This window comes from Pristis pectinata, chromosome 11 (assembly GCF_009764475.1).
Source record: "Pristis pectinata isolate sPriPec2 chromosome 11, sPriPec2.1.pri, whole genome shotgun sequence".
Taxonomy (NCBI): domain Eukaryota; kingdom Metazoa; phylum Chordata; class Chondrichthyes; order Rhinopristiformes; family Pristidae; genus Pristis; species Pristis pectinata.
Genome location: NC_067415.1, coordinates 37,064,728 through 37,089,862, shown reverse-complemented (window position 1 = coordinate 37,089,862; position 25,135 = coordinate 37,064,728). Strand labels below are relative to the sequence as shown.

The 25,135-nt window shown below is 39.6% G+C and overlaps 1 protein-coding gene and 1 long non-coding RNA gene across 3 annotated transcripts in view; one reads left to right on the top strand and one right to left on the bottom strand.

Moving 5' to 3' along the window:
* The window catches only part of LOC127575884 (PC3-like endoprotease variant B), a 591,287-nt gene that overhangs the window by 532,032 nt on the left and 34,120 nt on the right, over positions 1 to 25,135 (top strand). For both annotated transcript variants that reach the window (XM_052026095.1, XM_052026094.1), the window contains exons 14-16: positions 2,910 to 3,020; positions 6,564 to 6,657; positions 15,246 to 15,431. In XM_052026095.1, coding sequence (XP_051882055.1) covers positions 2,910 to 3,020; positions 6,564 to 6,657; positions 15,246 to 15,431 — 391 coding nt within the window. The remainder of the gene's footprint in view (positions 1 to 2,909; positions 3,021 to 6,563; positions 6,658 to 15,245; positions 15,432 to 25,135) is intronic.
* Positions 21,750 to 25,135, bottom strand: part of LOC127575888 (uncharacterized) — a 31,245-nt gene continuing 27,859 nt past the window's right edge. Inside the window, exons 2-3 of the long non-coding RNA XR_007957145.1 lie at positions 24,959 to 25,067; positions 21,750 to 21,934 (exon numbers count right to left, since the gene is read on the bottom strand). This is a non-coding gene — a long non-coding RNA (uncharacterized LOC127575888). The remainder of the gene's footprint in view (positions 21,935 to 24,958; positions 25,068 to 25,135) is intronic.

The window sequence follows — 25,135 nt, the reverse complement described above, 5'->3', positions numbered from 1 at the left end:
GCTATCCTTGAACAATTCATGAATTGTCCGACATAAATAGTGTTTAACTTTATGATTTTTACTGAAAATAACTGAGGAAATACTCCTGAGGACTTGCTTAAAAATATGGCTTTTATATTTTTACAATAATACAGCTCAATGTTGGCAATATATTTTGTAGTGCCTACCAAGCAGTTTTCTTTAAGAATGTGGCTTTCAAAAAGCAGATATTGTGCATAGGCTGCTGACCAATCACATTTCTTTGTGGACACCTAATAGAATACATTAGTCAGTGACTTGGCTGGGTACCTCAGAGGGAGGAAAACCAGGATTAGTAAAACGCTGGACACTAATGGACGACTTTGAATGTGCAGGTATTATTTATTGTCATTTTCAATTTGGTTGCAATTCATCATACAAACCAAAGTTGATACGTTTGCCTAAAGGCTTTCCTGTAACTGAAAACGTTTGATTTTGCCAAAGATAATAACCAAAAATAACTAAAAGGGACCAGAAATATGAAATGAACAATATAACACTTAACAGAAAGGAAATATGCTGTTTGCAGATTACCAACTGCCTAAATATTCAATGAGTAAAATACCTTCCTAGTCAGTACAATGAATTGTTCAAAGGCTGTCTGTATCTCAATGTGCGTGTAGTTAAGCACATCCTGGACTGGGATGGAGAATCTGCTGCCTGAACAATTGTTTTTTTTTTGGTTTTTTTTGTGAAAATGAATGAAGCATGAAGGAAACAGTAAGAAAGAATCTGCTCCTGAATAAATTGAACACAGTGTAGTGAATAATTCCAATGCAATCTCCACCATGATCTTGAAAGGACCCTATGACAAAAAGTAATCAACAGAACAGCAACCATGGCTTTCACTGCTATACAGTGAGAAGATTTACCCAGGCAACATCAAGAAACAGGGCAATGAGCTCACAGATCACTGTAATGGTTTACCTGCTCAATTCCTCACACAATACTCTCCACAAAAATCAAAGTGTCTTCTCCTGCAGTGTCCTATAAGTATGAGAGGCTATTTTGAAATAGCCATTTCTTGTGATGAACCTGTCCTTTCTCTCGGAGGACAATATTCGTAGCTCACCCAATCAGTGATTATTGAGAAGCACACTGGCAGAAATTCAATACAGATTTTACTTGAGTTCTGAATTGTTCTTAATTCCATATCTAGGCAGAAGGGTTTGATCAGTCCAATTTATTAGGTTTGATAATTGACAAACTTTGTGGATTTCTGTAGAATGGGTAACTTCTACTTTCTGAAATTAGTAAAGAGAGTTCTCTGGGTTCTTTGCTAGATCTAAAGATTATGTTCCTTCTCATTTTGATGAAAGGTCATTGACCTGAAATATTTGCTCTTGTTTCTTTCCTCGCAGATGCTGCCTAACAGCTTTAACATACCCCTTTGTTTGTTTTCACTCAATCATTAATCTATCATCCAGACAACTCTGTTAACAGCAGAATTACCGCAGCAACCCGAGTCTCACCCTCCCAGAGATGATCCCCTTGTCCTATCCATCCCTCCCCCATGAGTCTGCAACATAAAACAACTTTCTCTTTCCACAGACGCTTCTGACCTGTGAAGTGTTTCTGGTATTCCTTGTTTTTCTGTATAACTTCTAGCATCTGGAATATTTTTGGTTTTCTTTTTCTAGCACATTTAAATTTGGTGTCATCCCACTGTTGAACAGACAGTACCTGCAGTTACAGGTAGACATAGCCACAGCAGCGTACTTGAAGATAGGGTGTTTGTGGAAAATCGACAGTCATTCTCATTGACTGTATTTTCAGCTTTAACACTGTTGCAAGTAATTAAAACCCATTATTTCCTTCTACTATGGAGATTCCAAATTTGTTAGCTGGTTTGTCCCTACTGCTCAAATTCAGTAACAGTTTTAATTTTCCTGCATTGCAAGGGTTATATTTTACGTCCTAAGTCAAATTTGTTATCAGTTTGACTTAGGAAGGGGTGGGCAGCAATATCTGTATTAATTCTGGGGTTAGAAATAACATGAAAACAATGACTAGCAGAATTAATCCCGTGTCCAAATCTTTTCCATTGCTGCAATTTCATCTTTATTTTCAATGATTTTTCTTCTTGTCATCTTTGGTCCATTTTTCTTTTTCTGTTCCCACTGTATACTAGTCATTTTCTTCCTACAGGCTGTGCTTAGTGAAGTAAAAATGGTCAGTCCACAATTAGCAGGAATCAATCTTTAATTTAAAAAAAAATGCATCAATTCCACGTATTTGGTTCTATTCAAAGAGATATTGGATATATATGGTTCCATCCTGGCTGATTTTTATTCTGTTTAGGCAATTTGATGTCATTTAAAACAAAGAATAAACAGCTGATGAATAACATTGGATTGTCATTAACTTCCAAAGTTTATCTCCAGTTTTCTATGTTCTCACCAGTATGTTGCCTGTTTTCTTCCTCACACTACTGTCCTGATGTGCATTGCTAGTATCCATGAAGGGAATTCAGAGATTAAGATGGATAGCAGCTGAAAAACAGGCCGAAGAGCCTCCTGGTTTTAACAACAGATTCTAAATATTCTCTTAAATCTTCATTAATATAATGAAGATTTAATTTGTGTATTTTCAGCTTTAACACTGTTGCAAGTAATTAAAACCCATTATTTCCTTCTACTATGGAGATTCCAAATTTGTGTTTAAAAGAGCACAAGTACATGAGCTAAAAACTTCTTTTTAAGTCTATTTAAGTACTACCACTGACAATAATGAGGCAAGGTTCAAGGATAGAGAAAATCCCCAGATTCTTTGGTGACTGCCTTTTCAGTATGGTTTTGCACTGATATGTTATTTACGGGACTAGGTGCAGTGCTTATAATTTTCTTTTCTAACCGTTTATATTCAATATGTGTAATTGTTTTTGCTCATAGATATGGATTTGGTTTGATTGATGCTGGGCGAATGCTGAAGGAAGCTCTTAAGTGGAAACTCATAGGTCCTCAAAGGCAGTGTGTGAATAATTATGTTCTTCAAAACAAAATGTAAGTTGCTTAATTTCTCAAAATAAATATGGGACAGACTGCAATTTCATAAATATATAAGATCATCACAGATAATGAACGTATACAGTACAACATGGAGAATCCCAAAAATAAGAAACAGCACATTATAGGCTTGTGATGAAAAATCATTGACCTGAAACATGAACTCTGTTTCCCTCTCACAGATGCTGTCTGATCTGCTGAAAATATCCCTTTTTTTGTTTTTTATTTCACCTTTCCAGCATCTGCAGGTTTTTCCCTTGTGGGAAATTATCAATTTAATTACCTTAATTGCAGGCAGTTCCAGGTCACCTGTAATTTTAACTAAAAAAAATTGAAACAACCCTGTGGTTTTCAAAGCATTATAGTTACCAAGGTAACCAAAGCCAGGGATACTATGTTAAGTGAGGCCAGAACATCACTATTACACCCCCACGTTGTGGCAAAAGATTGGTATCTTTTTCAAAAAAAATTGTTGGATGGTTTGGCTGGTTAACAAACAGATAGCTGAGAGAAGAGGATTAAGATTTGAGATAAAAAACAGAAGATACCAGAAACATTCAGCAGGTCAGGAAGCATCTATAGAAAGAGAGACAGTTAACATTTCAGGTCTGGGACCCTCTGCCAGAACTGAGAAAGAGAGAAAGCGTGTCTCTCTTTCCCAGTTCTGGCAAGGGGTCCCAGACCTGAAACATTAACCGTTTCACTTTCTGCAGATGCTGCCTGATCTGCTGAGTAATAGTGGTTCCAGCATTTTCTGCTTTTATTTCAGATTCCTAGCATCTGGAACTTTTTGATTTTCATTTACAGTTTGCATTAGGTTATTTGATCTCAATCTAAAGACATTGTAATTAGCAATAACTGGATTAGACTGGAGAAAAATGATCAGAGATCCCCTTCATATGATGAGCAATACAAGCGGGCATGCCTGGTGAGAGCAGGGTTCACATCAGCTGCAGTTTTCCCCTCAATCAAGCAGCACTCGAGTTGTTGGCACTTTGTGGGTTGTGTGAATTATTTGAAGCTATTGGTCAGCTATTGTTCGTTTTCTGGATTTTTGTTTGGTTTTGTTTTGGAACGTGGACATTACATCTGAAAAGTTGAAATTTCTTCAATGTCTCTCACAGCTAAGAACTTTGCTGCATCTCAGACCTCCTTCCCACTTAACCAAGCCTACAACTCTTTAGAAAATTACTAATGAACAAGGCACAAGGCAAGTGCATCATTTCTAATTTTACAGCACAGAAGAGGCCATTCACAATGCAGCCACTTTTAAAGATCAGTCCACAGTACCAATCCAATGCTTCTTCCTCAGAGCCATACAATTTCCTGCTTTTTGTTTTTATCCAATTCCCTTTTTAAAAGCTCCTATTTATCTGGTTCAGCCTGACAGACAGTACATTGGAGATTAATGTAACTGCAAAACCTTCACATCTCCTCTCTGGCTCTTACTTTAAATCTGTAGCAGGCCTACTCCAGCATTGAGTAAGATCATGGTTGATCTGATCTTTGGCCCCAATTCCACCTTCCTGCCTTGATTGCCCTATAGTCAAAAAAAATCTACCTTAACCTTGGATCTACTTAATGACTCAGCATCCACAGCTCTCTAAAGTAGATTCACAACTTTCTGGGAGAAGAAATTACTTCTCACATCAGTCTCCTATCTAGATTCTGTCTGAACTGTTGTCTATTTCACCACAGCTATTGTCTGATTCTTGTGTCTGTAGCTTCAAACCACTTACCATGGTTCACATTCACTGCACTGTGAAAAGTTGAACAACCAATCAAGCGCAGCCTTTGAATTGAAACGTGTCGGAAACTAAATACTTTAATAATAGTTGAGCTTGAATCAGACTGGATAAACTAGACCTTCTCCTTTGGTTCTCTAGTATTGTACAGACATGGTCAGTCAATAGTTTTCGTTGCTGCCACAAATGTACCTGCCTACCATAAATCAATTTACTGATCATAAATCTTCTCCTGACCTTTTTGTTATCTCTCCTGCTCAGTTAGGCAATGAGAGTTTCTCAATAATAAATTCAGATTTACTTCATCATCTTGACGAAACTTCAACAACAGCCGAGATTTGAAAGTTGCCAGTGGTTAATTGGACGCATCAACTCCATCCTCTTGGTAGCACTATTCCACCAAGATCCCAGGATAGTGTTTGAGAAGCAAGGAACTGCAGATGCTGGAAATTTGAAATTAAAACACAAAATGCTTGAAATACAGGGCAGGTCAGACAGCATCCATGGAGAGAGAAACAGAGTTAATATTTTGGGCTGATGACCCTTCTTCAAACTGGGGAAATTCAGAAAACAGGCATGTTTTAAATTGCAGGGAATAAGGAAAGTGGGAGAAAAAAGGTAATGTCTTTGGTGGGGTAGTTCTGGGAGGAGATGGATTATACAGAGAGAGAATGTTGAAGTCTTGCTAATGACGGCTAATCTGCCCAAAGGGAGGTAAATAGAAGGAGGAGAAAGGAGAGAGGAATGGATGGTGAAACTGTGAAATATAGAGCACAATGGTTGCTGGAAATCTGAAATAAAGGAGAATGATGGGAAAGCCCAGAAGGATATGTGGGCAGATAGAAACTGTTACATCAAAACTGGGCATGTACTGAATTGAAAAATACTGCAGTTACTGGAAACAAACAATCTGAAATCTGAATTATGAGTCGTCCTTGAAGGGAGTGGAAAGCTGGGGGTGCCCGGCAGTGGGCAACATCGGTGGAGTGGATTCAGGGTTGGAATTTCAGGTTCATGACCTTCCCTTTATTCTCACCAGCTGTCCCTTTCTCTGTAAATTAGGACTGTAAACTGATTCCAGTTCAGACAAAGAGTCATTACCTGAAGCATAAAGTCCATTTCTCTCACCATAGTTACTGCCTGATCTGTTGAGAATTTCCAGCAATTTCTGTTTTTACACCAGAATACTAATCCATATTCAATAACATCCGTTAATTTTTCATCGTCTATTTTAATAGTTGATATAATTTGGTGAGTGCAACTAATGCACCCTAATGATCAGATCAAAAAGGCAGATTTAATCAATATTGGGAAGAATATGTATAAAAGGGAGTATGGAAATGAAAGGGACAGTAACCCAGACTCAAGACTTGATAATCCTCACAAGTGACCAGAGTTGTTAATAATTAATCAATACCAGCAGTATGGCATTTTGAAATGTAAATGTGATGGATGAGGGCACGATGCTGTCATCAGCAGAAAGTGATGTGACTGGAATAGGTAACGTGAAGTCCCCGGTGACTGGGGAATGCATGGCTGCAAAGGTAGAACAAGCCATCAGAGAGCATCCCTAGCAGTAGGTAATTATTGCCTTGACCTGCAACTCACTTTCAAGCCTCTTTCCCAGAAGAGATAAAAAATAGACAGAACATTTGAAAAGTGGAGGAAAAAAAGCTGGGGCACTATCTAACAATACTGGATCTGTGCAGTCTAAATGACTGGAATGTGCCGCTTTATTTAAAAGCTACTGTTTCTGTTAAATGTCTATTTTTCTCTCTTCTCTCGAATCCTCCAGAGCTATTCCTACAAAAGGTTCTCTTACGCTGAGTCTGAAAACAAATGCATGCCAGGGAACAGAGAATGCGATTGACACACTCGAGCATGTACAGGTGAGAGATGCTCTAACAAGCACAGCTTTCACTAGTCTAACCATATTTTATGAAATGTTGACAAATGAAGCAGGCAATGGCTGACATAAATCAAATTATGTAAAGTCAGAAATTTTTGTGTAAACACTAATAAATATTTCCACTGACATTTAAATTTGAAAAATTAATGTTGTCTGTTAAATCCTTCTAACTGTAAATTTATCAGATTAACCAGAATTTAGAGCAATTCAGCACATTCAACCTGCTGGTAACAGAAGCTAATAATAGGATTGTTTATGCTGCAATCCAATAAAAAGATTGAAGATTTATTTAGAACCAGCATTTGGCAACGTAGATGCTTATCTGTTTTGGCACGTCTTTCATTGTACTGATCTTTTCTAACTTCACTGGTTGATCAATTGACTAGTCCAAGAAAATTAAATGTTTCATCTTAGCAATTAAAAATTGCCAAGATAGAGGTCAGATCTATTTATTTTAGGTTCCTTTTTATCAATTACTGTACAAGTACTCCAAGTCATGTACTTTGTTTCACTGTAATAGATTATGCGGTGTCGCATGATTCAGTGTGTTAGTCATAGATTCAAGGTTGTACGATCAAGCCCCTTTTCCAAGGATTTATGCACGTAATTTAATTTAAGCAGAGTATTCGACACAGTGCTGAGGGGCTGCTGCATTATTGGAGATGCCATCCTTTATTCAAGATACAGAACCAACAAATGGTCCATTGGCCATTAAAGTTTTCAAAGCATTAATTGAAGAGGAGTAGAGAATGTCAAACATTTATACCTCAACCAATACCAGCAAAAAGCAAATTAATTACACATTTATCTTATTGCAGTTTAGGGCACCTTGTTGTGTAAAAGTGGCTGCTATACTTGACTACTTTACAACATTGGCTGTATTTTAATGACTTTACAAAGTACTTTGGGAGATGGCACAGCTGCACATAAATGTTAACTTATTCTCTCTTTCTAATGTGCTGCGACTCATCTTTTGGATATGGCTTTGGGCCACCTATGGTTAGATGCCACTCAGGTTTGAAACAAAGCCATTCAAACCACAAGTCATTTCGAGTTTGGTCTCAGGAAACTTTAAGCATTTCCAATGTGCCACCTTTAACTGCAGGACAGCAAGCTGGCAAAGCAGATGCTGCACAGTGTGTTCATTGCTGGGATTATTGTCGGCAGAGTAGCAATTTCCAGAAAAAGCAACAGAAACTAAATTTAAGAAAGGACTTGCACTTATCATGTCAGCAGGATGTCCCAACCAACGAATTACTCTTTGAAGTGCAGGTCCTTGTTATTGTGTGGATTAATGTGGCAGCCAATATATGTACAACAAGATCCCACAAAACAACAATGAAATTAGTCTCCAATTTATCTGTTTTAATGGTGTTAGTGGAAGTACAAATGCCTGCCAGAAACCAGAAAAACTGCCACTGCCTTTCTCCAGATAATAACATTGGCCCTATAACGTCAGCCTAGGCAGCCAGCTGGGACTTCAGCTTCTCATCTTCATTGGAAAGTTGCAGCCTCTGACCATGCAGTGCACCCTCAGCACTGTATGACAGCCCAACTTGTAATTTTATTTCATGGAGTGGCCATGTAGATAGTGTCTCCACTGAGCCGAGTTTCAAACTTGACATTTATCACCTTAACTTCATGAAGGCAAAAGCAACCGTAAACTTTTATAAACAAAAAACAAACTGCGCTCAAATCAATACTGTTTACAAGAAAGATAAAATAGTTAGTAAGGCAATTGATGATGTAATTGGAATTTCTAAATATGCTTGCAGTGTTAATCAGCAAAGTAAATATCCCAGTCCATTCATTTACTGAGGAATGGCTTAATTCCATAATGATGTTTGTTAAAAATTAGAAGTTATTACATGTGCAATATTGATTTTATTTTTTATGTTGTTGCCACTGTAGAAGAAATTCTAATGGCTTCCTAATAGATCACATTAAATCTAGCTTCACCAGAGTCAGACCTTTAACAATGGAGGTGTCAGCAAAGTACTTGTAAAATAGCCTCCTCCAGTGAAGCTTCACTAAAACAATAGGCTGGCACCTCCATGGTTACAAAGCTGACACTACAATGAAACCAAATTCAATGTTGCAATCATATGTGAAGTTTGTCAGTGTTCTCAGCTGTGCACTTAACATAATAGCCTCACTGGTATTAAAATGTAGGATAATTATATGTTGTTTGATGCACCACACTTCTTTCACTGGGAATAGGACAGAGGATTGAGATTGAGCACATGATGGTGCAGTTAACATGAACCCATATTAACCCACAGTTGCTAAAACCAGTATTGTCATTTTGGTTTGCATTGTTATTCCATACATGTACTTCATTTGGGGGGAGTTGAAGGAATAGGTGCCAGAATGGAGGTAAGGGGCAGGGGAAGAAATGGTTGAAAGTTGTCAAGTCATAGAGCTGGGGGAATAGAGTAATTTCCATGTCAATTTGACACACGTGGCATAGAATTAAAGGTGGCCTCTAAACTTTCAGAACATAGAATTACTTTGCCTGTGATGGGGAACCTCATTCACTGTCTGAGTTTATCAGATTATCATGGGCATTGTACCTGCAATTTTTCCAATATTCACTTGTAATAAACAATGTCCTCTCCATTGATATATACACAGAAAATTACCTTGAAATTGCAACTCCAAACCTATCAGAGAAAAATTTGTGCTGGTGTGACACAGCTAATTGTTGCAGCATTTTGAGCCCAACATTGTCATTTTAATACATTGCAACATTTACCAAGGACTCCATTGAAATTTCCCAATTTCTTTCTGCAATTGACTGAAATGTTGCACTTTAATCTCATCATTTTGTAGTTTAACTCAGACAAATTAAAATGAATAAGCACTAATTCCACAGTGTACTTACTCATCCATACATACTGAAAATTCCTGTCATCTAGCCACTCAAAATCCAGTGAACTTTTTCATGTTCATTCTTTCCATATCTGATGATGACTTACCTGGCACATTTTTAGTTGGGGTTTTCAATAAATGGAGTTGAAGTCTGAAGCCTTTAAATCCAAGCCAGAGGATGATTAAAGCCCCCTCCTTCCCCAGCTCCATTTCCAGAAATTACATGATGCTGGTCCAATTTGTCACAATGGTGACCAACCAATTGCTTCTCATTTACATGAGGCCCAAGGATCATTTTGGAACAATACGAGTCCAATCTTGTTGTGTAATTTCCCCACTCATTTCCTATAAGGAGATTTTGAATAACCTTAACACACATTCCTAACATGTATTACAACACAGAAGGAGGCGATTCATTGGGTCCATTGGTCATAGAGTCAGAGCAGAGAAACAGGCCTTTCAGCCGAACTGGTTCATGCTAATTGAGATGACCATCCAAACTAGTCCCATTTGCCAGTGTTTGGCCCATAACCTTCTAAACCTTTCCTTTCCAGTACCTGTCGAATTGTCTTTTAAAAGTTATTGTTGTACCTGTCTCAACCACTTTCACTAGCAGCTCATTCCCTATACATACCACCCTCTCTGTAAAAAAACGTGCCCCTCAAGTTCCTATTAAATCTTTCCCCTCTCACCTTAAACCTATGCTCTCAATTTTATACACCTCCATAAGATCACCTCTCAGTCTCCTATGCTCCAAGGAAATATGTCCTAGCCTGTCCAACCTCTCCCTATAACTCAGTCCCTCAAGTCCTGGCAACATCCTCATAAATCTTTTCTGCACTCTTTGCAGTTTAATAGGATCTTTCTTATAGTAAGGTGGCCAAAACTGAACACAATACTCCAAGTGCAACCTCACCAGCATTTTGTACAATTGCATCATGACCTCCCAACTTCTATACTCAGTGTCCTGACTGATGAAGGCCAGCATGTCAAAAGCCTTCTTCAACATCCTATCTACCTGTGATTCCACTTTCAGTGAACTATATACCTGTACTCCAAGGTCCGTCTGCTCTACAACACACCCCAATACCCTACAGTTCACTGTGAATGTCCTACCTTGATTTCACTTTCCAAGATGCAACACCCCGCACTTATCTGAATTAAACTCCATTTGTCATTCCTTGGCCCACTTACTCAGCTGATCAAGATCCCCCTGTAATTTTTGATATCATTCTTCAAGGCCCACTATATCACCTATTTTAGTGTCACCTGCAAACTTACTAACCATGCATTGTACATTCTTATCCAAGTCATTGATATAGATGAGAAACGACAATGGGCCCAGCACCAACCCAGAATAACTTTACCATAAGAATCATTGTATAATGACAATTAAATGTCAGCCATTGGTGTCTGACAATTCAAATGAATACAGACAGCAGCTTGAATGCCACAACACTGCTATTCAGCTCTTCAGTTTTGACCCTTATATGAGGATAGAAGTTATTATTGGACAGATTGGCTCGTAGCCTTGGATTTATCTGTTACGATTTTTCAACATAAGAGCCAGGAAGAAAATACAGTGTAATTATTGAAAAATAATAGGTGATTGTGATGTATCTGGTATGAACACTTCATGCATGTAGCAAAATCCTGTTTGACATTAGTGGCTATAAGACCATAAGACATAGGTTCATAATTCGGTCATTCAGCCCGTTGAATCTGTTCCGCCATTCAATCATGGCTGATTTATTTTTCCCTCTCAACCCCATTCTCCTGCCTTCTCCACGTAACCTTTGATGCCCTAACTAATCAAGAATCTATCAATCTCTGCTTTAAATATACCCGATGACTTGGCCTCCACAGCCATCTGTGGCAATGAATTCCACAGTTTCACTACCCTCTGGCTAAATAAATTCCTCCTCATCTCTGCTCCAAAGGGAAGCCCTTCTATTCTGAGGCTGTGCTTTCTGGTCCTGGACTCTCTCACTACTGGAAACTTACTCTCCATGTCCACTCTATCCAGGCCTTTCGATATTCGGTATGTTTCAATGAGATCCCCCTCATCCCTCTAATCTCCAGTGAATACAGGCCCAGAGCCATCAAATGCTCCTTATATGTTAACCCTTTCATTCCCCGGGATCATTCCTGTATACCTCTGCCAAACTCTCCCCAATGCCAGCACATCCTTCCTTAGATATGGGGCCTAAAACTGCTCACAATACTCCAAATGTGGTCTGACCAATGCCTTATTAAAGCCTCAGTACTACATACTTGCTTTTATATTCTAGTCCTCTCAAAATGAATGCTAACATTGCATTTGCCTTCCTTACTACCGACCCAACCTGCAAGTTAACCTTTAGGGAATCCTGCACCAGGACTCCCAAGTCTCCTTGCACCTCCAATTTCTGAATTTGCTCCCTATTTAGAAGATAGTCTACGCCTTTATTCCTCTACCAAAGTGCATGACCAAACACTTCTCTACACTGTATTCCATCTGCCATTTCTTTGCCCCATTCTCCCAACCTGTCCAAGTCCTTCTGCTGACTCCCTGCTTCCTCAACACTACCTGCCTGTCCACCTATCTTTGTATCACCCGCAAACTTGGCCATAAAGCCATCAATCCCGTCATCTAGATCATTAATATATAACGTGAAAAGTAACAAACTCAACAGCAACCCCTATGGAACACCACTAATCACCAGCAGCCAACCAGAAAAGGCCCCCTTTATTCCCACTCTTTGCCTTCTGCCAGTCAGCCAATCTTCTACCTCTTTCAGTATCCTGGGGTGTAGTCCATCTGGTCCTGGTGACTTATCCACCTTCAGATTTTTCAGCTTCCCAGGCACCTTCTCCTTAGTAATAGTGATACACTCGCTTCTGCCCCCTGACTCTCTCGAATTTCTGGCATGTTGCTGGTGTCTTCCATAGTGAAGGCTGATGCAAAATACTTATTCATTTCATCTGCAATTTCTTTGTTCCTCATTACTACCTCTCCAGCATCATTTTTCAGTGGTCCAATGTCCACTGTCCACTCTTGCCTCTCTTTTACTCTTTATACATCTAAAAAAGCTTTTGGTATCCTCTTTATGCTATTGGATAGCTTACCTTCATATTTCATATTTTCTCCCCTTATTGCTTTTTTAGTTGCCTTCTGTTGGTTTTTAAAAGTTTCCCAATCCTCTAGCATCCCACTAATTTTTGCAATATTATATGCCCTCTCTTTTGCTTTTATGCTGTGATTGACTTCCCTTGTCAGCCACGGTTGCCTCATCCTCCCTTTAAAATGCTTCTTCTTTGCGATAAACTGATCCTGCATCTTCTAAATTACTTCCAGAAACTCCTGCCATTGCTGCTCTACCATCATCCCTGCTGGGGTCCCTTCCAATCAATTTTGGCCAGCTCCTCTCTCATACCTCTGTAGTTACGTTTACTCAACTCTAATACCAATACATCCGATTTTAGCTTCTCCCTCTCAAACTGCAGAGTGAATTCTATCATTTTACGATCACTGCCTCCTAAGGGTTCCTTTGCTTTAAGCTCCCTAATCAAATCTGGGTCACTGCACAACACCAAATCCAGAATTGCCTTTTCGCTCGTGGGCTCGAACACAAGCTGCTCTAAAAAGCTATCTTGTAGGCATTCTACAAATTCCTTCTCTTGGAATCCAGTACCAATCTGATTTTCCCAATCTACCTGCATATTGAAATCCCCCATGACAATTGTAACATTGCTCTTTTTACATGCCTTTTCTATCTCCTGTTGTAATTTGTACCCCACATCCTGGCTACTATTCGGACGCCTATATATAATTCCCAGCAGGAATTAAGAACCCTTGCAGTTCTTAACTCTACCCACAAGGATTCTACGTCTTCTGATCCAATGTCACTTCTAGCTAAGGATTTGATTTCATTTTTTACCAACAGAGCCACCCCACCCCCTCTGCCCACCTGCCTGTCTTTTTGGTAGGATGTGTATCCTTGGATGTTTAGCTTACAGCTGTGATCTTCTTTCATCCACAATTCTGTGATGCCCACAGTGTCATACCTGCCAATTTCTAACCATGCTATAAGTTCATCTACTTTTTTTCGTATACTGCGTGCATTCGTATCTAACACTTTCAGTCCTGTATTCACCACCCTTCTTCTCAACTCTGTCTCCATGTTGCCTGAAGTTAAATTTTTATCTCTTTCTAAACTTTTTTGTCTTATTCTTTATTCTGCAGACTTCAGTAACCTCTCCTGCACTCTCCTTCCCTTTTACTTTATCCATACTTTTCCAATCTGTTGAACCCACCCCCCCCCCCAATACTATTTAGTTTAAAGCCCTATCCATAACTCTAGCAATGCAATTTGCCAGGACCCTATTCTGAACGTGGTTCAGGTGGAACCCATCCCATCAGAACAGCTCCCTCCTTCCCCAATACTGATGCTAATGTCCCACGAATTCAAGCCCACTTCTCCCACACCAATCTTTGAGTCACGCATTTAACTCTGTGATCTTATTGACCCTGTCCCAATTTGCACGTGGCTCAGGTAGCAATCCAGAGCTGCTTACCTTTTTGGTTCTGCTTTTTAATTTAGTCCCTAGCTGCTGAAATTCCCTCAGCAGAACTTCTTTCCTTGTTCTACCCATGTCATTGGTACCCACATGGACCACAACAACTGGATCTTTCCTTTCCCATTCCAAATTTCTCTGCAGGTCAGATAAGATACCCCGAACCCAGGCACCAGGCAGGCAACACAGGCTTTGGGTCCCTCAATCCTTGCAACAGAGAATTGTGTCTATTCCACCAACTATACTATCCCCAATTACAACTACATTTCTCTCCTCTCCCCCACTTTTGAATGGCTCCCTGAACCATGGTACACGGGTGCGGTTGCTCATCCTTCCTACAGCCCCCACTCTCATCGGCACAGGGAACAAGAATCTCAGACCTGTTGGACAAGCTCAAGGGCAGAGGCTCCTCCAGCACTACCTCTTGGATCCCCCTGCCTGCCTCACTTGCAGTCACACCCTCTTGTCCCTGACCACAGACCAAATTTGAAGTAGTTAATCGAATGAGTGTGACTGCCTCCTGAAACACAGCATCCAGGTAACTGTCCCCCACCCTGATGGGTCACAGTGTTTGAAGACTGGATTCCAGGTCATCATCTTTGAGCCTGAGTTCCTTGAGCAATCAACACTTGTTGCAGATGAGGTCACCAGCAACCACAATGGGGTCCACCAGCTCCCACACCATGCAGCTACAATACATCACCTGATCCTGCATCCCTACTTTTTTTAATTAGTTGTAATTTGGTGCCTTTTTATTTGACTACTATAAAAAAACTTACCTGTTCTTACCTGCTACTCACCTGTGCCTCCTCACTGAAGCCTCTTGAGACAAAGCTGCAGATTCCTGCTCCTACACTGGTCCATCCTCACAATGGCAGCTCCAAAGTGGCCACTCCACTTTACCCTACCTTCCTTTTATTGGCTGAATTGCCACACACTTAACCAATCAGACAACTTTAAAAATAGCTGCTAGCTCCTCCCCTCTGCTGTTCTGGCTGCTGCAACTGAAGAAAACAAGCTCTCAACTGAAAAAAACAACTTTCTAAATGCTGCCCGCTCCTCCCCTCTGCTGCTCTGGTTGGTATTGGTTGGGCAGGTTTGTTCGATCTTACAAATACTAAAGGATTTTAACTTTTTCAGGTGACTGTCAGCATATCAAGCATCTGCCGTGGAGACCTTGCCATTTATCTCACCTCACCATACGGTACCAAATCTGAACTCCTGGGAGCCCGTGTTACTGATAACAGCAAACTAGGACTGAAAAACTGGACATTCATGAGTGTCCACTCTTGGGGAGAGAACCCCAAAGGCGAGTGGAATCTTATTGTGAGTAGTTTTTAGCTTTTATTTTTGGTTTTGTTTGAATTACGATCTTCAGGATCTTTCTTCGTGAATTTCAGCCAATCCATGTGGTGATTCAACCAATGGAGTAATCAGCAGATCTCACTCAATTCCCATTCGTTCTAAACTTTAATTCACCAGTCAAAATAAGAGAGGAAAGCGTTGTAATTACACAGCAGTTTGAACAGCTTTCATGACCTCAGAATATCCCAAAGGCTCCACAGCCACTGACATGTTTTTGAAGTCGCTGTTGTAAAGTGGGCACTAACATTTCCGTTCTTCTGTATAGAATCTGTTCTGCCAGGGTTTTCTCTTCCATTTCCACCTATCTCTATCAATGATTCATGCTTTGTTGTGCCTTTTCTCTACCAAGAATATCTTATGAAAGAACACAAGACAAGATTTCTTTATTAGTCACATGTACACCGAAACACACAGTGAAATACATCTTTTTGTATAGGGTGTTCTGGGGGCAGCCTGTAAGTGTCGCCACGCTTCCGGTGCCAACATAGCACGCCCACAACTTCCTAACCTGTACGTCTTTGGAATGTGGGAGGAAACCAGAGCACCCACAGGAAACCTACGCAGACACAGGGAGAACATACAAACTCCTTACAGACAGTGGCCGGAATTGAACCTGGGTCACTGACGCTCTAATAGCGTTACGCTAACCGCTACACTACCATGCCTGTATAAACATATGAATTAGGAGCAGGAGTAGGCCACTTGGCTCCTCTACTATTTTGATAAAATCATAACTGAACTGAGGCTAATGAAGGATAAACAAGCTTTAGTGGCCACTGAGGCCAGGATCTGAGTGTGGGTGAGCAAACCATTACAATGAAGTCCAAGGTAAGCTCAAGGATCAGCACCTCATCTTCCACCTAGGCATGTTGTAGTCCTTAGGACTTAATACCAAATTCAACAATTTCAGACAACTAGCCTGTAAACTTGCTCAGCATTTTTTCTCTCTCCATAGGTGCCACCTGACCAGCATTCTCCTTTATTTCAGATTCCAGCAACTACTGTGTTCTGCAAGTCACAGTTCCAACAATTTTTTTGCTCTCTCCATTGCCCACAAGCCTGTACTTACCAGTCCAGATGAAGGGTCTCGACCCGAAATGTGAACAGTCCATTTCCCTCCACAGATGCTGCCTGACCCACCGAGTTCCTCCAGCAGTTTGTTTTTTTTTGCTCTATTTTATGCTCTTCAATCAGACCAGCTACAATTAACAAGCCGGCTATGCCCTCTCTTAGACAGTGCCAACTGCACTTGTGTCACTTGGACATTTGCGGTCTCCACTTTATTATGGACACTCTCATTGTTCTCTCCACTGCTCTTCAACTCAAAAACCACTTGCTTCCTCACTTTTTCAGGTTCTGATGAAAGGTCATCGACCCAAGACCTTCATCCTGGCTCTCTCTCCACAGGAGCCTGCTGATTATCTTCAGCATTTTCTGTTTTTATTTTGAGATCTGAAAGTGTTTCTGTCAATTTAGACTTCAAAATTAACTACTGAACAAGCTCACCAGAACTACAATAAGAACCGGGGAACAGATGCATTTGCAGCCACTACCAGGCCTGAAGTGCCGAGCAGATGATCCATCTCAGTCAGGGGATATAATCTTTAGACAAATCAATTCTTTCCACATGATGAAAAGTGGACTGGAGGCAGCAAAGGCATTTAAAACAGACAACATCCGGGGAGTAATCTAAAGGCCTGTGCTTCCAACAAGCTGTGCCTCCAGCCAGGGTCTTCCAGTGTTGTTGCAACACTAGCATCACCCTGACAATGTTGAAAAATGCCCACATCTATCCTGCACACAAAAAAGTCAAGCAAATCCAATCTGGCTAATTATTGCCCAACTGGTCTATTCCTGATCATCAGCATGATATTGAAAGTGTGCAATCACATACAGCTTACTCAGCTATAATTAGCCCAAGTTGTTGCCAAGTATTTGACCAAATGAGTTAAACTGAATTCAATGGGCGTTAAGGAGAAAAAAACTCCACAAGTTGGAGCCATCCCTCACTGAAAGGAAGATGATTGTGATTGTTAGAGATTAATCAACTCAGCCTCAGGGAGCCATTGCAGGAATGCTTCGAAGCAGTATTGAAGGACTAGCTGCTTTATCAATGGCCTTCCCTCCACTATAAGATCAAAAGTGAGAATATAAAACAGAAAATGCTGGACGTACTCAGCAAGTTAGGTTGTACCTGTGGAGAGAGAAATAAAGTTAATGTTTCATGTCAATGATTTTACATCAGAACCTTGAAAAGGCAGAAATCAACCATGTCAAGTTGCAGAGGAGGGGAATGGGGGGAAAGGATAAAAGGAATAGGATGGAGACAGGAGAAACTGAATGACACAAGTGGTGGTGGTACCGGAAGAGAGAGGGTGGTGAAGGATTGTTAACTCTGATTCTCTTACCACAGATGATGTCAGACCAGATGAGTATTCCCAGCATTTTTATGTTTTTATTTAAGAGTTGCAAATGGCAGATGAAGTTTAATCCAGACAAGTGTGAGGTGTTGCACTTTGGGAGGTCAACTGTAAGAGGGAAGCATACAATAAATGGCAGACTCCTTAGAAGCATTGATGTCCAGAAGGACCTTGGGGTACAAGTCCATTGCTCTGTGAAAGTAGCAACACAAGTAGATAGGGTTGTAAAGAAGGCATTTGATGGCGTCTTCAATTTTCAGGGCCGTTATTAACCAGAAACTCAAGTGGATCATAAATACAGGGGCCTAAGGAACAGATCAGTACTTGGGTATTCTGTCATAAGCAACTTACCTCCCGACTCCACAAAAGCCATTCAGTATCTAAAAGGTATCAAGTGTGTGAAGGAGTAATCTTCACTTGCCTGGATAAGTGCAGCTCTAACAACATTCAAGAAGCTTGACACCAAGCCATGCAAAGCTGCTCATTTGAATGGCATGCCATCAACCACCCTAAGCATTCAGTCCCTCCATCACCAGCAAATTGTGTCTGCAATGTGTACCACCTATTAGCATGCACAGTTACTCTGAAAGCACCTCCCAAGCCCAAAACTCTACTAACAAGGCAACAAGGGCATAGGAGCATTGCATTTAAGGACATTTAAGAAGTATGTAGACCAGTACTCACCTGAATCACCAAGGCATTGAAGGCTATGAACCAAGTGCTGTAAATGGGATTAGTATAGATGGATACTTGATGCTCAGAATGGATGTGGTTAGGTTGAAAGTTATGAATTGAGGTCTCATGTAATGCAGTTTGTGGATATGCACTTCTACTATCCATTACATGAAGGAGAGTTTCTTAACTTCTCTCTGAAGAATGTGGTTCTGCATCATATGTCCTAGATTATTCATTGGAACTTCAAGAATCTTTAGTCGTTCAAAAAACCAGTAACTTCCAATACTGAATGTGCCAGGGATCACAAGCCACTGAGCTGCCATGCCACTGCAAAAATAAAGCCAGCAGACTACTTAATCGATAAACCACTAAAGCCATGAGGCCCAGCATAATATTTATGTACAGAAGGCACCAGACTACTTAATATTTTTATATTCAGCAAAGTAACACCAAATTAGAAGTATTCGTGATAGCATAAATGCAAAATACTCCAAATGCAGGAACTCTGAAATTGAAACCAAAATGCTGGAAGTACTCAGTAAGTCAGGCAGCATTTATGGAGAGAGAGGTCAATTCTAACTCTGTTTCTCTTTCCATAGGTGCTAACCAAGATACTGAGAATTTCCAGTAATTTCTAATATTTATGTTAACAATAGGTATTCATTACAAAGTATATTTTGTTTATCCTAAGGGAATCCTTGGCTAAATTGATTGGAAGTTTCTGCAACGTGAGAGACCATTCAGGGTTGCAAGTAGAGCAAGCTACGATGTCACCACTATCAATAAGTACATCGTACTTAAAAGGATACTGACTTTATTAAATATTTAGGGTTTTGGTTTTATTGTTTTTAACTGTAATGGAATAATGTAAATTTAATTGAACATTGTATTAACACCAAAGATAATAATTTTCCTTTTTTCCATCATCAAACAAAAATATATTTCCCAACCACTTTTTATTGATGTTAGAGACCTAGAAGATCCTTCTCATAATTCCAAAATGTTTCTAATGCTAATGAAAATCCTGGTAGGAAGTCAGGTATTGCATTTCCCACTGCATGCCAAGAGGCCAGGAAATATTCACAATATTGCTCAACTCTGGACTAAAACTGTTTTCAGCTGGGACAGATGAATGGGACCAGAACTTGCACCCAGTGCCAATGCTTCCAGTCAGAACCCTCAGTGTTTAACCATTTAAGAAGAGTAACTGTGAATTTATGTACATACCCCATGAAAGTCAGAAGTACAAGACATCACCAGATAGAATGAATTGAAAGCTTTCCTATCAGTTATTGCACCACACAACATGGTGTCCAGCAGTGATTGACTTGCTATGACTCCATAGCATTAAGCCTGGATCCCATGCCAGATTTGACCTGCTGCAAGGTCCAAGGCCCCAATGAATTCAATGGGGTTTGTAGGAAGCAATAAGGTGCTGATAACTCACTCTTTTTAAACTATTTTCCTTTAGTTTCATGCTTTTAATTATCTGTTTGTGTTTTAAGGTGTTTTAAGCTTTTCTCTCATTTATTATTTCAAATCTAATAGTTACATAAAAATAATTCTGAGTTGTAGAGAGTTTTAAAAACTATTAAAAATATCTCATAGCTTTTGCAGCCAGCAAAGCTGTGATGTGTTTTTGCCAACTGTCAAAGCTTTCAGGGGTGTTTTGAGGATGGGACCTCCTGACTACACTTCCAAAGGCCCTTCCGCTCTCCAGACCACATTGGTGGAGTCCTGGATGGTTTGGGCCGACAAGGTTGGCCTCACCATCTGGACCAGGTAATGTGGGCCTAAAGGGATTGCAGGCAGAGATTCCAAGTGGGAGGACTCAAGTCAGTAATATCACTGTCCATGTAGCACCATCCAAATGCCTTAAAAATGCCTAAAAATACAATTCATAATTAACTTCCCTTTCTGAATGCCCATTCCTGCTATTCTGTTGAAAGATTCTTAAAACCTGAAAATCTTTTGAATACCAAAGTGAAATTTGTGATTTAAGTGCTGTAGACGTTGTTCAGAAAATTTACCCAGGAGGGGTTACTGAGTACATTATTGCAAGAGAATTGAATTAACTAGCAGAGTTGAAGCTGAAGTAGCTCAGGTTAATGACAGTTTCACTACCGATATTAATTCAGCTCTTTAATAACCATCAACTGAGCTTGAAGATTGCATTGCAGCAGAATTCACAACCTAGTTTTTTTAATACATACTGAGAAAATAATTACCCACAGATCAATGAAAATGAATGGCTTGATAAACATATAGTAATTATGTCACAATCATTCATCAGTTCAAGGATCATCATTGGCCAGTAATATGGAACGCGCAAACAATCACTAGCAGCTCCAGAAAAAAAACTGCAATAATCTCATCAATTTAGTAATATCTGTTATTACTTGTAAAGTGGACATCAGTAGGCTCCATCAGCAGGTTTTTCAGTCAGCAGAAGCAACAAATAGCTGGCCAGGATGGGTCAGGAAGATAGAATACCAATCTCCTTTGCATTTTGTCCTCCAACTCAGGGAGAAGGAAGGGCAATACAGTGCACTTCTATGCTCTTGAGTTAAAGGTGTGTAGATTGTGGGAAAGGGTGGGGATGATCATGGGGGGCAGGGTGGGAAACAAAGCAGATTTCCCACCCATGCCATCTTCCATGGACTACCGATGAAAGTGTACCCATATAAATATGGGATTCGCTCAGTTGCATGCCCCTACCAATGGTAAATAATCAGCTGACACTCAGTGTCCAAATTTGCACATGAACCAAATCCACTTGAGTGAAGCACCAATTGAGGGTCTGTGAAAACGATACTTCCCGCAAAAAGAGGGCGAATGGGAAAAAAGGGAAAAAGGATAATGAAGATGATAAACTTGAAGGATTGCCTTGTGCCTCACAAGGTCACCCCACCCCCATTCCCAGATTGTTCTGAACTTAGATAAATTTCATTTCTGTATTTCTGTTTAATGTATTGTAGTTTTAAGAACTAATATTCTTTTTGGCGTTTATGTTGACTACAAATCTTAAAATGGGATGAGCCTCTTGAGTTATCAGATTGGTTCAACTGTTAATTCAATAACAACATGTCATCACCCTCAGTAACACCTCCAAGTCAATTCCTTCAGACCAAGTGCTCAGAGGAGGGAAGAATGCCTGGAACGACAGTAGTAACAAAATGAAGTTCAGAATTTTTATTGAGCTGACTCCAAAGGATGACTTTCAAGGATATATCACTCAGTGTATATAATGCTATGTACATTGAAAAAAAACAAATTGAAGCAGAGTGCCCTATTGGTCCAATATGTTTTGCCTCAAATTGACACACAGGGACTGGTATTTCCACTTTGCCTTACTTCAATGAAAATTATCTGCAAATAAAAAAAAAAGAAATCCATCAGTAAAAACTACAAATAGACAATTTGCCAAAGTATGATACATGTGAGAATTCCTAGTTTCTGGTGATGGTCTGATAAATATTAGCAAGAAGTATATAAAGTCAGTTTTTTTTTACTTTTTTAAGCCTAAATACAATTGGTGCATTAACACAGAACTCAGTGTGTATCCAGTCAACCTATAAAACAAATACTTTGCTCCAGACAGTTCTTGCACTAATACACTAAATAAGGGCTCCACTTTCAAAGAAAGTTTGGACCTCTTAAATTTCCTTTTTTATTATTTAATTGTTGAACATTAATTTGTTCATGTTATAATTATAGAGTCATAGTTGTGCAGCACAAAAATTGAGCCCAGCAGGTTCATGACAATATTTTTGCCCAACTACACAAATCCCATTTGCCCGCATTGGAACCACAATCTTCAATTCCTTCCCTATTTCAGTGCCTGTGTAAATGTCTCTTGAATGTAGTAATTGTATCTGATTCTACCACCTCCCCTGGCAAATGTCAACCACTCTCTGTAAAATTACTTATCCCTCAAATCCCCTTTAAACTCCATTCTCTAATCTTAAACCTATGTCCCCTTTTTTTAATAGTTCTTCAATGGGAAAAAGGTTTTGAGTATCTACTCTATCTTTGCCCCTCATAATTTTATGTACTTCAATCAGGTGACCTTTCAGCCTTCTTTGCTCCAAGGAAATTAAGTCCAGCCTATCCAATCTCTCCCCATAACTAAAGTCCTCCAATCCAAGTAATATCCTACTGGATCTCATCTGCACTCTCTCTAGTGCAGTCACATTCTTCCTGTAGTGTGGCAACCAGAACTGCACACTATCCAAGTTCAGCCTAACCAGTGTTTTATAAAGATACAGTTGGATTGATTATATTTTCAATTTTTACATAGCTTCATTTCTATATTGAAATACCATTACTGGAGGTGTATTTTATTTATTTTTATTTCTGGTTACAAGTTACGAGTTAAATAGTTTTCTCAGAAATATTACTTTCCAAGCTCTGTATTCTTTGACTTTACCAGGAGGTTGCTAATTCTGATTTTTAAAAATAATCCTTCAGTCTGTTTTAGCAGAAGATAGAAGAACTTTATATGGTGATTCTAAATCTCAGCATTACCACTAACATTTCATTTCTGGTGCGTGGAGAACAGAAATTTGCAGATGAGGTGCTATCATTTACTGATTCATGGACGGCTCAAGACTACAGTTGACAAAGACCCAGACTAGGCCATCTGTCCATTCTCTTACCTAGAACCATAAAACATGGGACAAAGAAAACTGGATGAAAATAAAAAAAATGTTTAAAGAGAAGCGAAGGAAGCAAATAAAAGATGTAATTTCATGAAAGGAGGTGTGAAAAGAGCAGCCAGGAAAATGATTTTAATGCATTCAAGCTGTGCTAGTGCATTAGAATCAGAATTAGAATGCCTATTTCAGCCTTCTTTGAAAGGCTATCCACAGCAAATCTTATCAAGAAAAGAAAAAAAAGCAAAAAAGGAATGTACAGATGCCATTCTCCATGAATTACAGGCTGTGTAACTGCTTATAGATAAGAGTATGCACATTACAATGGAGCTCCTGTGATATGCTCTTAGTCTTTGAGCAGCAGGTTCCAATTGCTCCCACATCCAAATATTAAGTCTTGTAAATTTGAGTAACCCTCCCTATTGGAGTAGGATAAAAATCATGTCTCAAAGTCTGTGAAATGTGGAGTAGCAAATTGCTCTACTTGGAAGAATGTTCCACGTTAAAAAGTAATTTAGCCACACCATTACACTCTTATTATACACCAGTGATTGTCCAGTATAAAAAGTACACCGACCCACTACATTATATAAAATTGCTGTGAGATATAATGTTGTACATCAGCTTGTGTAATTAATCCTATTTCAGTTATGTAAGTGCCTCAGATCTACTTGCATCATGGTGTGGATAATGGCTAGAGAGCCTGCTGATTTTATTTTTCATTTTTATTATACTTTTTCTGAATTAGCATTCGCAGCATGTTTAGGTCTGAACCTATTGCGTATCCTTCTGGTTGTTGGATTTCTTCACTTTTTCTAGCTTGAAGCTGCACAGATTATTTGGCAAGAAATGTTTTACAAGAAAAGTGGATGGGAATTGAATTTGGCCCAATAGCACAATTTGATTTGGCCCTATGAGAACCCTTGGAACTCCAAAATGGTGTCTGTGGTATTGGGTGAAGGCAGATCGTAGCATCAATCAGCATTCAACACAGCTATTTTAGAGCTCAACACTTGAACTAACAGATTCTCTTAAACTATCATGGATGATTGCCAATCAGTAGGAAGGACCTCTGACAAGTACTGTTTAAAATATTCATCAACCATTCAGAAGTTAATTACTGGTTGAATTCTTCCTTATGTTGCTGTGATTCTACAAATGTTTGATACTGTTCCAGAGTTGGTTGAAGTTGTGGGATGACAAAACTGCCTCCTTCCACCAAAATGGACCTCTATGTTATAAAGTGTAGGTGAATTTTAACTAGAGCCAACCACATACAGTATTAGTCCCTGCTGAGGGTCCAATCAATAAACAGCTGGCTGGGTGTCGCAATCATTGAAATGAGCAGGCACTACAAAGATACCATGTTGCCTGCATTCAATTCAATGAGCTCAGATTAGTCACAGTTCACAATCTCAGTTTGCTTTTGGGGGAAATGATCACCACTGTGATAAGACTATTGAACAGTTCCCTTAAACAATGCGATGGACTATGACCTCACGATCTAGCTTGTTGTGACCTCGCACCTTATTGCACTGCACTTTCTCCATAGCTGTGACACTTTACGCTGTACAGTTATTGTTTTTACCTGTACTACATCAATGCACTCTGTACTGACTCAATGTAACTGCACTGTATAATGAATTGACCTGTACGATCGGCTTGCAAGACAAGCTTTTCACTGTACCTCGGTACAAGTGACAATAATAAACCAATACCAATACCAAAGAAAGCTTACCATAAAAGACCAAGCAGGTTCTGTGGTGTGGATGTGATGTAAGTGGAGATTTGCGATATTCCGCAACAAGCAATGTTATCAAGCTAGCTACTGAGACAGTTAGGCAAACCTGGAAATAAAAAGTATAAGTTTTATTTAACTTTGTAAACATTTTACAGAAGGCAAAATAAAGGTTGG